This window comes from Antechinus flavipes, chromosome 2, assembly GCF_016432865.1.
Source record: "Antechinus flavipes isolate AdamAnt ecotype Samford, QLD, Australia chromosome 2, AdamAnt_v2, whole genome shotgun sequence".
Classification (NCBI taxonomy): domain Eukaryota; kingdom Metazoa; phylum Chordata; class Mammalia; order Dasyuromorphia; family Dasyuridae; genus Antechinus; species Antechinus flavipes.
Window position 1 is genome coordinate 6,615,025 of NC_067399.1, and position 15,180 is coordinate 6,630,204.

Here is a 15,180-nt window from a genome sequence, read left to right on the forward strand (position 1 = left end):
GGCGCGTCTGTCATGTTTTTAATGATGTTTGGCCAGATATGTTGCACGTTTGCATCATTTTATTTTCCTTTTGCCTTTTAACCCTTTGCTTTTTTATTGCATCCCCAGGTTTCCTGGAATGGGCAATCTTCTCAAGGTCCTAACCAGGGAAATTGAAAACTACCCACACTTTTTCCTGGATTTTGAAAGTAAGTTCAACAAGTGCCCCGATGCTAAGAGACCCTTTCCCTGCTTGCCCTTGCAGCTGGCTGAGAAAGTTCCAGCCTCGTGGTCCCAGACTTGCGGTCGGCCCTCAGACCTGAGTCTTCTGTGGGAGTGAGGGGATCCTCCCTCCTGTGCTCTCGTAACAGCAATGGTTGGGCCAGGGTCCGTGGCTCTAGAAGGGATCTACTCTTCAGAAAAATAAGCTGAAACCCAACTATGATTTTGAAAATACGTTAAAATGCATATATTAAATTATCTTGAAAACTCAAGGCAATAAAATGAGTAAGGACAAGGGAAATTACTTTAATTGGGCAGAAAAATGTCACGTAAGTGGTCTGCAAATACATTCAAGAAATAAAGCAAGAATCCACTATTAGCCCATGGCCTATTTAGAATATAAAATACAGACTTTAGAACTTTGATCCTAGAACATCAGAGAGCTTGGGGGAAACTTAGAACATAAAGCATACTGTCAGAAACAAGGGAGACGTCCAACCTTCCCTCAGGGCCATAAATCTTCTATGTGTTTGATGGAAGCCAGCGTCAGCCATAGAACATCTCCTTGATTAACAGAAGTTAAATTTCAGAACTGGGAGAAAAATTGGGAAATAGAGTCATATTTTGATGTTAATTTGAATTCCATTCCTAGACCTTAATTGTATATTATCTCAAATGAGAAAAAAAAAAATATATATATATATATATAAAGCTCTTTTCAAATCTTAAAACACTCTATATAAATTATGTGTGTATACTTGCCATTATTATTAATAATGTTATTATTTTTTCCATTTCAGTTTTCAGGATAAATTTCTTTTCTTCAAAATCTTTTTTTTGGGGGGGGTGTTATATTTTATGTAAAATGGTAGATTATAGATTGTTGCAACATCTAAGGGGCCAATAGTTGATTCTTGCTTTATTTATTTTTATTTATTTGGAGACCACTTATGTGACATTTTTTCCTCCAGTTAAGCTAGTTTTCCCCGTCCTTGTTCATTTTATTCCTTTTTATTTTCAAAATAACATAAAACAGATACATTAGAAAGTTAGTGTTGTTGTACTGATGGAAATTATCACGCGTCTCTTCCTTTGCCAATTTCTAACTAGCCGTGGTCCCTACCTATATTTTATTGCCTTCTGAAATAGAAATTACCTCGTGTTTATTTTTTAAAATATGGATACTGGATCATTCTGAAAAAGCACTGCAAAAAGAGAGCTCCTACGGTGGCATCTTTCCCCTCTACCACGATGTTGCACAGCTCTGGCTGATAGGGGATGGTCCTCGGGGTATGGCCAAGCAGCTCTTCTGGATAAATATGCCACATACAAACACAACCCACATTTATTTATATGTATGTGTATAGATGTATATATGTTTATGCACATATATGTATTGCACATAGCTATATATTTATATATGCGTGTGTACATATATGTATGTAAATATGTATATGTATTTATATATTGTACATATATATGTGTTATATATTTATATGTACATATATATTCTATATAGGTATATATTTATATATGCATATGTACATATATGCAGGTAGATATGTATATGTATTTATACATTGTACACATATGTGTATTATATATTTATATGTGTATGTGTACATGTATATCCTATATAGGTATATATTTATATATGCATTGCACATACATGCATGTAGACATGTATATTTATATGATATACATATATGTATTGCCTATTTCTGTGTACATGCACACATGTGCACGTATGTATGCATGTTTTATATGTACATGTTGTGTGTTTATATATGCATGTGCACATAGGTATATGCGTGTATGAATATACAGGTATACATATTTGTGTTTGCGCATGTGTGTTTGTGTGTGTATGTGTGTATGTGTATTATATTATCTATATACATGTAATATTTTATATATTTATATTTATCTCTATCTACATCTATCTATCCATATACTATCTATCTCTACCATCTATCTCTATCTATCTACCATCTATCTATCTCTATATACATGTAACAGGCGATTTGGGGAGGTCTCTCCCTGTGGAAGTCCTAGGAAGTCTATGCCACGTAAGAGAAGTGGTTCGGGGAGCAAACTGTGGCTCCCCGGGCCTTCCGGGCGATGGCTGCCCAGCTAGCCCCGTCCGGTCTGGAGGGAGCGGCCCCCCCAGGGATTTCTGGGCCTGTCTCTGCGCCTTGTGGATTCTGAGGGCGGGGGACTGTCCGCTCAGGGTGACTGGCTGAAGGAGCGCAGTTGCGACCTTAGGAGTCATGGGAATCTGGGAGTCAGTGACCGTCACCTCACTGGTGTTTTTTTTCTGTTTCACGGGCACCAGGCGAGCAGCGCCTGAAAGTGGCTGCCATGGCCGGAGCCTTTTTAGATCTCTAGACTGTGAGGCCGTAGTGTGAGTAAGTTGTCCCCATTCAAGCGAGAAGGGAAGGAAGGTGAGCGGAGGGGAGATGACGTGGCCCCAACACACGGCTAATAGACCAAGTCTCGGATGAGAGCCTTTTGTCTAAACACAGGCTTCTTCCTCCTTACTCCTAGTTTATCGGAACAAATGAAATCAAAATGCGTAGAAGCGTCGCGTGTTTAATGCAGGGAGGTCTAACCTTAGTCACCTTGTGGGTCTGATCGAGGAAGGCGGGAGGACCTGGTCTCAGAAGGACTCAGAGATCACCAGATCCCTTCCCTTTGCTTTCGAAAGGAGGAAAATGGCCCCAGACGGAGACAAGGACTTGCTCGGGGGCACGGGATAGGAAAGGGCTGGATCGAGGGCCGCCTTGGACACCTGGTACCGGCCGGTCCCTTCTCTGAGCCTCGGTGTTCCTACCTCAGAGAGGTCTGGGAAAGGCTCTAGGTCCCGAGGCACGGCAGTGAGTGGGAAGGCCCGCTCCGATGCTCACAAGTTCCCGAGTCTCAGTTTCCTCCCCCTACAGGTGAGGTGCCCAGGCCTCCGAGGCCCCCTCAGCTCGGGGCTGTGGCCAACGAGCCGTGATCCTCCAACCCCCAACTCCAATGACGCCGAGCCGACTGGTTCAGCTTCAGCTCTGGTGCCCTGTTAGTTTGTTCCCCAGGCCTGCACTGTCAGATTGAATCAGTGTCCCCCGCCCCAAGGCAAAAGGCTTGTTTGAACCAGTACTTCAGCAGGGCTGGGGGGAGTCTGGGAGCAGAGACTTTCACATTTTGGCAGTGGAAATTGCCTTTCTCTGAGGGAGGCCATCAACCAAGATGAAAGAAAGCAGGAACGATTCGTGAAAGACCCTTCCCCTCACGGCCCCTCTCCCTGGGCCCAGTCGGTGTTTCTGGAAGGCCAGGGGTGGGGGGAACACTTACCCCTATTTGGTACCTTGGACTTTTACAAAGAGCAAATGAGTTCCAAAGTCAGCCTTCCCTTTGAAGTCAGTGATGAAACATAATTGACCTGAGGTGAAGGACTATAATTGAGGAGGGGAAAGTATTTCAGAGCTAAGTCCTCTGTCAGCCCAAGGGTTCCCAGCTCCATGCAGTGAGCCCCCTCCCCCTCCTGTCATTTGACCTGGGAGAGGAAGGCTCCACTTTCCACTAATGACCCAGGTTGGAGCCCATTGGGGTGTATAAATGCTGCCATTTTGTTCTGTTTCCCTCCTCAGCCCAGCTTTCACCTCAGGTACTCTTTGTTGGGAGCTCGGGCAGGCTGGGAGACTCCGAACACCAGCGTTTCTCCCGACTGTCCAGTCACTGGAAAACATTGTCTCTAGAAGACTCTGGGGGGAGGAGGAGCCCAGGCAGGGCCACCAGATCCAGCTGGATGAGGTCCAGGTGCGAGGGCGAAAAGGGGAGGGAAATAGCAGTGGCCAGCCCCTGCCTTCAGGGAGGTTGCTTCTACCTGGGAGGCACAATCAGGGAATAAAATACACACCCTCATGTCAGTCTGGGGGGAGGAGGGGGCTCCACAAGTAGGGGACCATAGAGGGACCTATAGTAGAGGAGTGAGATAGAGACTGGGGGACCAATGAGGAGACCCTTGTAGGAGAGAGGAGAGAAATGATGCAATTTGCACAAGGACAGGGGCCGTCAGGGCAGAGAAGGTTGGGTGAGAGAAGACATGTTGGGGGATTGAGGCTATCCTCCAAATGGAAGGCAGCAGGTTTGGACCTGTTTATATGAGACTCCCCCCTCAAGGAGCTCCTGTCCATCACCATATTATGGGGTGTGGGGAGACCACAAGATAATTCCAGGGAGGCCATACCAATCCTTGAAGTGCCTTGCCCTTTATAAGCGCAGTCCTCCCACAGGCCCTGGAGCTGGTTCAGCCAGTTTCTAGGGGCGAGCTCTCTGGGCCGGGGAGAGGCCGCACAGGGCTCTGGCCAGCCTGGGATCCCCAGGGCGCTCTTCAGGCCTGATCCCCCTCCTGGAGGTCCCACTTCCCCGTGGCCATCTGATCCCTCCAACAAAAGCATTCCTGGGCGGCCAGGCCCGGTGGTACCTTTCCCGGCGCTGCTGACAGGAGGAATGCTTGTCATCCCCCCGGGATGAAGGGGCTCCATTCCCCGCTGAAAGGGGCCAGCTGGAACACGAAACTGGACGCTTATCGACATGCTGACAGTCGCTACTCGCCATCACTTGAGGGCAAAATTCTCCCAAATGGAGCTAAATCCTTCGGATGAAAAGCTCATCGTTCCCGCCCGAGGCTCCTCGCTCGACAAATCCTGCATGTGTTGGATTCCTAACACGGGGTACTCGGAGCCCAGCCCGCAGATGGAGGTCAGGAAGGTCAGAGGGCAGGGGGTGCCTGTAATGCGCTCGGCTTTCCTGGTCCTGAACAGGTGTGTAAATCACCCCCACGTCAGGGCCCGCACGGGCGGCTTCCTCAGGCCGCAGAAAGAACTGGTTTCTGAGATTGCTTGGGTAAATCCCAGGGACCTTTGGCGTTTCCTTGGAAAGATAGCAGGATCTCTGGCCAATGGGACCCTTTTTGAGAATGACCCTGAAATTACTGGAAATCACTGGAGTTGTAGAAGTCCGTCATTGGAGGAGAGCGGGAGAGAGGCCGTCGCTAGAAGAAATACAGGCCCACAAATTACAGAGCAAATACCAGATGGGTCCCAGACATTGCTCACTTCCCATTCTGATGCCGTGTGCCATTGGCCAAGTCCCTTCATCGATCCTCAAATACAGCTAAAATGCTGTTGATTCTCTCTATCGCCACCTTCCTATAAATCCGATAAAAATTCCTGTTAAAAGAATCCCCCATGGTATATTATAATGTCTGGACCAAGTGGACCTGAATGAGCTTGCAAAAATGGCAGCCTCCATCCACTTCTCTGGCTCCTCCTAGACCTATTGGGAGACAATTCCCACCCCCTGGTCTTCTCTTTTCCAAAGTCCCTATTCCCAGGTCTTTTAATTTGTCATCGTATCACTTGAGTTCGAGGCCCTTCCAAAGGCTGGTTGACTTCTTCCGAACCATCCCCAGTTTATCCGTGTCCTGCTTAAACAGCAGCAAGCAGATTTACTTCTCTTCCAGATAAGGTCCGAGGAGACCAGTAATGGTGGAGCCATCACCTTCCCATCCTTGGAAGTCTTGCCTCCCATAATACAATGGTGTCCACTTTTTTGACGATCTACTGAGATTTCTAGATCTGTTTTCAAAACTACCAATTTCAAACAGAAGCCTCCTCCATCTCGTGGCGGTAGACTTGATTTTTACACGAGTGCAGGGCTTTACATCTGTCTCTGGTGAGTTTCACTTTGGAGCCCATCAAGATCCTTTGGGATCCAGTGGATCAGTCAGTCTTCCCAGGAGAAAAATGGGCCGAACATAAATGCCCGGGTTACTCCACCAGCCATTTCCTGGGGGGTTGGCTCTAGCCATTTAAGTTTTGAGTCCCCCCTGATGGTGTTCTTGTTGAATCTTTATCTTTCCTTCTATCCACAAGAAAAGGGTGGCAGCCACGATGAGAAATTTGCTAAAATCTAGGTGAGCTCTACCCACAGCACTCCCCTATCTACTCCGAGTCTCATGGATAAAGAAGATGACTCCGGTCTATCAAGATCCAAGCCATCTTTGTCATCGCTTCTTCCTTTTCAAAATGTCGCCCAACCATCTCTGTAATGATCCCTTCTAGAATCTGCCCACGGATGAAGTCAGCATGTCGGCCCAGAGTTTGCAGACATCGTTCCTCTTCCTGCTCTTGGGGAGGGTGGGAGAAGAACAGCATCTGCCCCTTTTTAGTCTCCCGTTGGAAGCACTGCCCTTCTCCCAGTCCCTCAGCCTTTCTCAGCTCCTCACTCTCCCCTCATCACCCGTCAGTTCTCTCATTTCTGCCTGAGCAACATCTCTCTGGGTCCCTGTTACCATCCCTCTCTCCCCTATCACCTGGACCGATGCAGTGACTGCTGGGGGTCTGCCTATCCCAAGAGCTCCCAACTCCAATCCGTCCTCCTAAACACGCCTGACCGCGTCCCCTCCCAGATAAACAAGCTCCAGGGCATTCCCGTCCCTTCCAGAATCAAACACAAAGTCCCGTTTTACATTCAGAACCTTTCGGACCTTCCCTTTTCAGCTTTCTCGTCTTCTTACGCCTTCCACTGCCCTCCCTGCCATACTCCGCCATCCAGTGACCCAGCCTGCCTTCTGCTAGTGCCCCCACAGACTCTGGGCATTAGCTCTGCCCCTCCCTCAGGACTGCGTTCTCTCCCTCCCTGGATTCACTGGTTTTCTTCGAGTTCCTTTTCTCTGGTGCTCGTCTTCAATTGTCCTCTCTGGAGCTGCTTCAGATGTACTTGTTTGCATTTTTTCTTCCCCAGTAAACAGAACATGAGATTCCTGAGAGTGGCCACCACTCTCTATATTATAGAGTATAGAGAATATACCGAGTGTGTATATATATATGTATGTCTGTATGTATATCTGTATATTGGGATGTATATATCTCTATATTCTATATAGAGTTTGTATATATAATATATATGTATGTATGTATATATATCTGTCTATCTGTGTATCTGTATGTATATCTATCTGTCTGTCTGTATATCTGTATGTATAGCTGTATATATATATATATCTGTATGTATGTATGTATATCTGTACATATATGTCTATATATCTGTATGTATGTGTATCTGTACATATATCTGTCTATATATCTGTATGTATGTGTATCTGTACATATATCTGCTTGTATGTCTGTATGTATATCTGTCTGTATGTATGTATATCTGTACATATATCTGTCTGTCTGTATGTATAGCTGTGTATATATATATATCTGTATGTATGTATATCTGTACATATATCTGTCTATATATCTGTATGTATGTATGTGTATCTGTACATATATCTGTTTGTATGTCTGTATGTATATCTGTCTGTATGTATGTGTATCTATCTGTATGTATGTATGTATATCTGTCTGTGTATCTGTATGTATATCTGTGTGTCCGTATGTATGTATATCTGTACATATATCTGTCTGTATGTATGTATAGCTGTGTATATATATATATATATCTGTATGTATGTATATCTGTACATATATCTGTCTGTATGTCTGTATGTATATCTATCTGTATGTCTGTATGTACATCTGTCTGTATGTCTGTCTGTCTGTCTGTATAGTAGATGCTTAACTGTTGTTTATTGATTGACCCTCCTTTGCCTTTCTCCTCATTCCTGTTGGCTGAAACAGTGCTTGCCATAGAGTAGGTGCTTTAAAAGACTTGGGGATTGACCATTTATAGTGACCGGAGAAGTCTCGGTCTGGGTATCACCCAGGTTGGGCATTTCCTGACTGCCCTTGGAAACTCCCGTAGTTCCTCATCTGTAACTACGGAGCCTGGTTTTTGCCTTTGTATCCCGAGCTCCTGGCAGAGTACCCGGGATGTGCTGGGCTCTCTGCAAATGTTTGCTGGGTAATCGGAAAGTTGCCCGAGGGGCTTCAGTGACTCACCCGTGATCACAAAATTGGTGAGCCAAGGCAGGAAGATAGTCTCGATCGAAGCCCCGTACACGGTAGACACTCAGTCAGTGATTCTGGAGTTAATTTGGTCTACCCCCACCCATTAACAGTTATGTTCCTGGCAGGTGACACTTGGGTTTTCACATCTGTGTCTCCAAGGGCCCAACAGAGGGCCGTGAACACCATAGGTATTGACTTAAAAGAAGTTTGTTGACTTGAAAGAAAAATTCCAGTTTCTGGGCCAGTTTCTGGGCCTCGTGAGCTTAGTCTAGACTCCTTCAAAAGACAAAATCTAGAAGCACGAGGAGCCTCTGTTCTCATCCTGATGATACTGGCCCAAGGGGGACTGAAAGCACTTTCCTGTTCCAATGCCCTGTGTGTCTGTCCTGTTCCGATGCCCTGGGTGTCTGTCCTGTTCCTATACCCTGTATGTCTGTCCTGTTCCGATGCCCTGTATGTCTATCCTGTTCCGATGCCCTGGGTATCTGTCCTGTTCCTATGTCCTGGGTGTCTGTCCTGTTCCGATGCCTTGTATGTCTGTCCTGTACCGATGCCCTGTGTGTCTGTCCTGTTCCTATACCCTGTATGTCTGTCCTGCTCTGATGCCCTGGGTGTCCCGTCCTGCTCTGATGCCCCGTGTCTCTCCTGTTTCCCCCGTTGCTTAGATGCTCAGCCCACGGAGGGCGAGAGAGAGATCTGGAACCAGGTCAGCGCCGTGCTCCAGGACTCGGAGAGCATTCTCACAGACCTGCAGGCTTACAAAGGCGCTGGCCAGGAGATCCGTGACGTGAGTGAGCCGGGCCAACGATAATATTGTCCTGACGACGGCGGGGGGGAGCGCCGGGGGGTGGCTGGAGAGGCAGGGGATGAAGTCATCACTGCAGCATTTCCTAGAATCCTGGAAAGAACAGGGGAGGTAATGTGCATTTAAGTCAGTGTATGAATGGTCCCTTTTATTTGAGGAAATTCATCCAACCAGACATTGTATCCAGCCCGTAGCCCCACGTCCAGACATACACACTCGAGGTTCAACATCCGCCTCTCACATAATGATTTAGTGTTCCAGCTCCCGCTTGCCCAGTCATTAACCAGGCAACCCTTTAAGGAAAGCAAACATGTGATGATAAGGCTGGTTCCTGGCTAGTCCTTCCCCTTCTGGCCCCGGCCGCTGCTCTTGCCGACCCCGCATCCCGGATGGGGCTGACGCTGTTTCCCTCCAGGTCTTTCCCCTTCAGATCATGCCAGGGTCAGAGCTTTAGAGCTGCAAGAGACCCGAGCTGGCAGCTGCTCCCATCTCTCTTTTGTGGACGAGACCAGAGGTCACTTGGGTATCAAGCGGCAGAGCCCGGATGCTAGTCAAGGTCTTCTCAGTAGAAATCCCCCCATTCCTTCTGCCCGGTGCTGCCTCAAACCCATCCTCCTTCTATTATCTAGGGATAAAACAAAGGTCCTTTTCTCAGGTTGGTGTCCAGGGCCCTCGACACTCCAGCCCAACCTCCTCAGCCGCCAAGTTTCTGATCTCTCCCCTTCCAGCCAGCGACTTTCTCCCCACATTCTGCCTTCTGTCTCCAGCCTCTGCCCTACACAGCTGCCCTCTATTCCTCGAGCATACCCTTTCCTTCTCTCTGGCTCTCAATCATTCTGTGCCTTCAGAGTTTCCTCCTTAGCTATTAAGTCTCCCAGGAAGTTCCTTTGATTTCCCCAATGGCCCCATGGGGCCCACTTTGCCCATGACCACATTGTCCCCTCCCGAAATAACATTGGGTTTATTTCTATAGGTGCAGCATGTATCTGCTGCACCCTCCCAGGAAGCTCATTGGGAGCGGGAACCTCTTGTTTGGGGGTTTGGGATCCTCAGTACTCAGCTTAGTATCTGCCCAGCAATCATTCATTCATTCATTCATCAATAGGCATTTATAGCATTGGGCTTGACACATAGTAAGCACTTAATAAAGTGATTGATTAGCATCTATTAGGTCTCAGGCCGTCCTGGGTGCAGAAGATACAGGCACAGAGAAAGTGGCCCCTGCCCTCAAGCAGTTTGCACTCTTTTGGGGGAGATAGCACATGCACCCACGAGTAAATGCAAAAATACATACAAAGGCAATAAAAAGTCATTTGAAGGGGAAGCACTGGCTCCTCTGAGAGTCAGAGGGGGCCCCGGGCTGTAGAACTTGGGAACACAGAATATGGGAGCCAGAAAGCCTTCTCTCCATATTTAAGTTTTTCCATCACTTGAATAAAGTTAATAATTCCCATGCCTCTGAAAGAGGCTGTAGGGAGCTCTTCTCCAGTGAGGAAACTGCCTCCACCAAAGTAGGTCTCCTCTGCTCCGTGACTTGGATCTGATTATGTGACTTCCAGGTCACACAGCCAGCAGGCTTCAGGGACAGTACTTGAGCTTTCTGGTTCAGAGGCCATTTCTTTATCCATGACATCCCGTGACTTCTCCCTTGCAGGCAATCCAAAATCCCAATGACATCCAGCTGCAAGAAAAGGCCTGGAACGCAGTGTGTCCACTCGTTGTCCGACTGAAGAGATTCTATGAATTTTCCATCCGGCTCGGTAAATGTTCCATTTTACTTATCTTTTTTTTTTATATATATATCTCACTTTGATGCTTCGATATTCTTCTAATGGTATCTCCCATCTATATTGCACCTCCTGCTTTATACACATTTTCCTTTGGGAGCCCAACAACTGCTTTGGGTGGGTCAGTGGGATAAGATTTGTTGTCCTCCTTTTGGAAGGGGTCCAGAGGGTTCAAGTGAGGATCCCTCCCACCCCCACCCACACTCCCCTCACTCTCAGCCCCTTCCACCAGCTCATGGGGAGACATACAAGTTGGGTTACTTCTGAGACACAGGATGAGGGCTCAGAAGGACGGGCTCCAATCCCTTCCTGTGGAAAGGAACCCTCAGCAAGGGGCGGACCGTTTCCTAAGGCTCCACCGCAGAAGGTGGAAGGGCCGGGACGAGTCCACACCCTCTGGCTTCAAATCCCCTTCTCTTCCCCTGAGCCGAGGGCTGACGGTCAGGAAAGGACCCGGGTGTGCTCATGGCCTTGCCTTTCAGAGAAAGCTCTGCAGAACCTTCTAGAGTGCCTGACGTGCCCTCCCTACACACCCACCCAGCACCTGGAGCGGGAACAGGCTCTGGCCAAGGAGTTCGCCGAGATCCTCCACTTCACCCTTCGCTTTGATGAGCTCAAGGTGAGAGGGGCTCCCGGGCTACCCTTGTAGACCCTCCTCGGCTCGAAGTCAGGGAGGCCGGAAGATGGACGCAAGCCCGATTCCAGCTTTCTTTCCACCCTCTCACTGAAACCTGGCCCTTTCTTGAATCACGAATGTCGGCAACAGCTGCGGGGGCCGGCAAATGAGGAAGCCCCCCACGGGAGTGGCCAACGTTCGTCTTCTCTGTCTCCTTCCAGATGAGAAACCCCGCGATACAGAACGACTTCAGCTACTACAGGCGGACAATAAGCCGCAACCGGATCAACAACATGCACGTAAGCATGCAGGCTCGGGCCGTGGGCCGCCACGAGGGTGCTCTTTGGGGAGAGGGCTGTTGGAAGAAAAATGGGGAACATTCAGAAAAAAAAGCTAGCCCTTACCATAGTTATAAATGGAGGAAGAAAAAACAATTCAAAAAATCTAGCAAAAAAGTTGTAAAGGAGACTCGTGTCCCGTGTCCTGCCTCCCCCCATGGCTCCCCCACCCAGGGAAGGTGCTTTCTTGTGCCTCTTCCCCGGGGCCAAGCGCCCTCTCACAACGGCACTGGCTTTGGGTTGGTTGTTCTTGCTGTTGGCCCAGCCGGGACCATCATGGGAATGATTTTTCTGGTTCTGTTTCCTTCACCCGAGTTCAGCTCCTGTAGCTCTTTTCACGCTTCTCAATATCCATCCTCCACATCTTTTCTTACAGCACGGCCACCAAAAATGCAATTGGAAGCAAACGGGGACTCATGGAATAATTAGGCTCCAATATGGCCGAAATGTGGCTTCTAGGAGGCTAGTGTGAAATAAATCTATAGGAGCAGGTTGGGGGGCTTTCTCAGGGTGGGGGAGTGCCCAAAGGCCAACTTAAATTCCTATTCTGTCCAAGAGGCCCCAGGGAGCCACTGAGACTTTGGAGAAGAGACTTTGTTGGATTTAAATGCTCTGAGAAGGTTGTTTTGGCAGCTTTGGAAGGACGGACCAGTTAGGGAAGAGACCGTTATATAGCAAAGCTGAGTTAAGGTGCTGGTCCCGTGAGGAGAGAAGAGCTGGGTAAAGGTTATTGTGTGGGGCCCTAGGAGAGCCCAGAGGAAGCACCGAGCTAGGAACTGGGGAGAAGGACCTGGAGCGCTGGGGATGGGGGGAGAGAAGCATTTGAAGAGCTGACTATTGGAAGTGACTTGTTCTGCTCGGTCTCGGGCTCAGAACCAGAAGCCACCTGGGGAGTTTCTGAAAGATGGGACTGAGGAAGCTAGAGGCCGGGAAGAACTTTCCAGCAGGGAACCGGTCTGCAGATAGAACGGACCCCTAAGGGAGTGGGCGCCCTCCGCTGGAGGCTAAGGCCGGGACCCCCCTTTACAAACCCCCTGTTCCCCCATCAGCTAGACATCGAGAACGAAGTCAACAACGAGATGGCCAACCGAATGTCCCTCTTCTACGCAGAAGCCACCCCCATGCTGAAGACCCTGAGCAACGCCACCACCTACTTCGTCTCGGAGGTGGGGGTCCCGGGGGGCTTGGGGAGGGGGCGCGGGGGCGCGCGCGGGGGCGCTCAGGGAACGATCTGACCTCTAGCCTCCTCTCCTAGAACAAAACGCTGCCCATCGAAAACACAACAGACTGCCTTAGCACCATGATCAGTGTGTGTAAAGTCATGCTGGAGACCCCGTAAGTCAAGGCGCGCGCCCACCGAGGGGGACGGGGGCTGTGGGACGTCTGTGACCAAGCGCCGGCGAAGGTGACTGGGAAGGGCCAGCCTGGAGGGCCCACGGCCCCACCGAGCCCCAGAGCTCCCTTCCAGGGGATTCCCCCCGGCGAGGGGGGGCCCAGCCAAGCGGCCGCTTCTCCCCCGAACTGTGCTTTTCCCCCCTGTGAGAGGGGGACGTGCGGCTTCCGGTTCTCCCGCTTTCTTTCGGAGCCCGGTTACCGGGTCTGTCTCCGTGTCGGGGATTTCTGGTAGAATTCTCTCTGCGAGCCCCGATGTGCGCACGTGGCCCGGAGGCACGAGGCTATAAAAACCGCGCCCGTTTCTTGGGCTGTAAAAGTTCTCGCGATCCCGGCTCTAAAGCCAGGGGGACCTTGCAGGTCGCTGAGTCTTTCACGGACCAGCTCGCCCAGGGTAACAGCCTGCGAGGAGGGATTCGAATCCGGCTCCCCGACGCCCGGTTTCTGGTACAGGCGCCTTCCTCACGCCCAGCCCGAGGGCGGGCAGAGAAGGATCGGGCCCAGAGAAGGAACGGCGGAGCAGAATGCGGGCGGTCTCCGGCCTCGCGGCTGCGGCCCCTCCCGCGCCTTCTCCCCGCTCCTGCCTTGGTCCTTGGCCCTTTCTACAAGGGCCGCTTCTTCCCCCGTCCTGGCGTCCTTATTCTCAGCCCCCCGGGGCAGCCGGAGGGACCTCCCTGAAAAATACAGCGATTCCCGGGCATCCCTGCGGGGGGAAACGGGCCACGGCGCGCGGCCTCTCTGCTCCCCTTCCGCCCTGCAGGGGGCGCCTGCTCCGGAGGGGCGTTCCTGGTCAGACGTTCAGGGCGGACGTGACCTCTGTCAGTGCCGTCCCCCCCCCCCCCCCGCCGTGGCTCTAGCTGAGGTCACCCCCGTGATGGAGGGGGGACGTTCAGGCCGCTGGGCTTCGGGGGTGCAGCAGGACGGGGCTGACGGAGGCTTCCCTGTGTTCCAGAGAGTACCGGAGCCGATTCACCAGCGAAGAAACCCTCCTGTTCTGCATGCGAGTCATGGTGGGCGTCATCATTCTCTACGACCACGTGCACCCCGTGGGGGCTTTCTGCAAGACGTCCAAGATCGACGTAAGGGCGCCCTTCCAAACGTCCGGCCGCGCTCTCCTCCTGCCCTCCCTGCTTCCCCTTGGCCTCGGGACCCTCATACAAACAGTCTCCTCCCCTGGAAACTTTCCCCCCATTGCCATCCTCATCTCCTCCACGGCCCGACCAGGGAATCCTGGGCCGTGACCCTTAACCCTAGTGTTAGGGAGGAGCAGGCGATGGAAGCAGTTCTCTCTGAGAGGGGAGGGACGCCGGGAGCCTCCAGGTGGCAGCCGCTGTTCAGCAGTGCAGGCTGTGGCCACCAGGTGGCGCTCTAGTCATGGGATTGCAAGGGGGTAAACCCTGTAGAATCGGATAAAGGTCAAGGGGGGGCTTGTTGGGAAAGCTGGCCCAGATGGCAGCTCTCCTGCCCCCCCCCCCGGTACCCCTCCTCCTCCTCCTGATTCTTCCATTCCCCAGCCTGAGCCCACAGACGGGAAAGGAGTGTGGCGTGGGGTGGTATAGTCTAGTGTAATGTGCTGTGGTGTAGTGTAGGTAGCGGTTGTGGGGCGGCCCCAGCTGGGGGCGGGGCTGGGAGGCGGGGGTTCAGCCCGGTGGCTTAGAGCAGTGGTTCCGAGGAGGGTTCTGGGGCTCGGCCGAGCCGGGCGGGTCCGAAGTTCTGCGCCTAGGACGCTGTGCAGCGTCCTCGGTTTCCTTACCTTTTCCTGGGAGCCTGGGCCCCCTTTACCTTCCTGACAGAAAGTAGGGGACGGGCCCGGGTGGGAGGGGAAGAAAGGCGAGCTCGCCCCCCTTAAGGACCCAGGGTCCAAGAGGCCATCTGTCCCCCCGCGGCCGTCTGCCCCCCTGCGGCCCTCTGCCCCTCTGCGGCCGTCTGTCCCCCTGCGGCCCTCTGCCCCCCTGCGGCCATCTGTCCCCCTGCGGCCCTCTGCCCCCCTGCGGCCCTCTGTCCCCCTGCGGCCCTCTGCCCCCCTGCGGCCCTCTGCCCCCCTGCGGCCCTCTGCCCCCCTGCGGCCCTCTGTCCCCCTGCGGCCGTCTGTCCC

General features: G+C 51.2%; 1 protein-coding gene across 1 annotated transcript in view; it reads left to right on the forward strand.

Annotated features, from left to right (window-relative positions):
- CYRIA (CYFIP related Rac1 interactor A) overlaps positions 1-15,180 on the forward strand; it is a 67,304-nt gene that overhangs the window by 45,338 nt on the left and 6,786 nt on the right. The window contains exons 4-11 of the mRNA XM_051974115.1: positions 109-188; positions 8,813-8,934; positions 10,607-10,712; positions 11,222-11,358; positions 11,577-11,654; positions 12,743-12,859; positions 12,949-13,028; positions 14,038-14,164. Coding sequence (XP_051830075.1) covers positions 119-188; positions 8,813-8,934; positions 10,607-10,712; positions 11,222-11,358; positions 11,577-11,654; positions 12,743-12,859; positions 12,949-13,028; positions 14,038-14,164 — 837 coding nt within the window. The 5' untranslated portion in view covers positions 109-118. The remainder of the gene's footprint in view (positions 1-108; positions 189-8,812; positions 8,935-10,606; positions 10,713-11,221; positions 11,359-11,576; positions 11,655-12,742; positions 12,860-12,948; positions 13,029-14,037; positions 14,165-15,180) is intronic.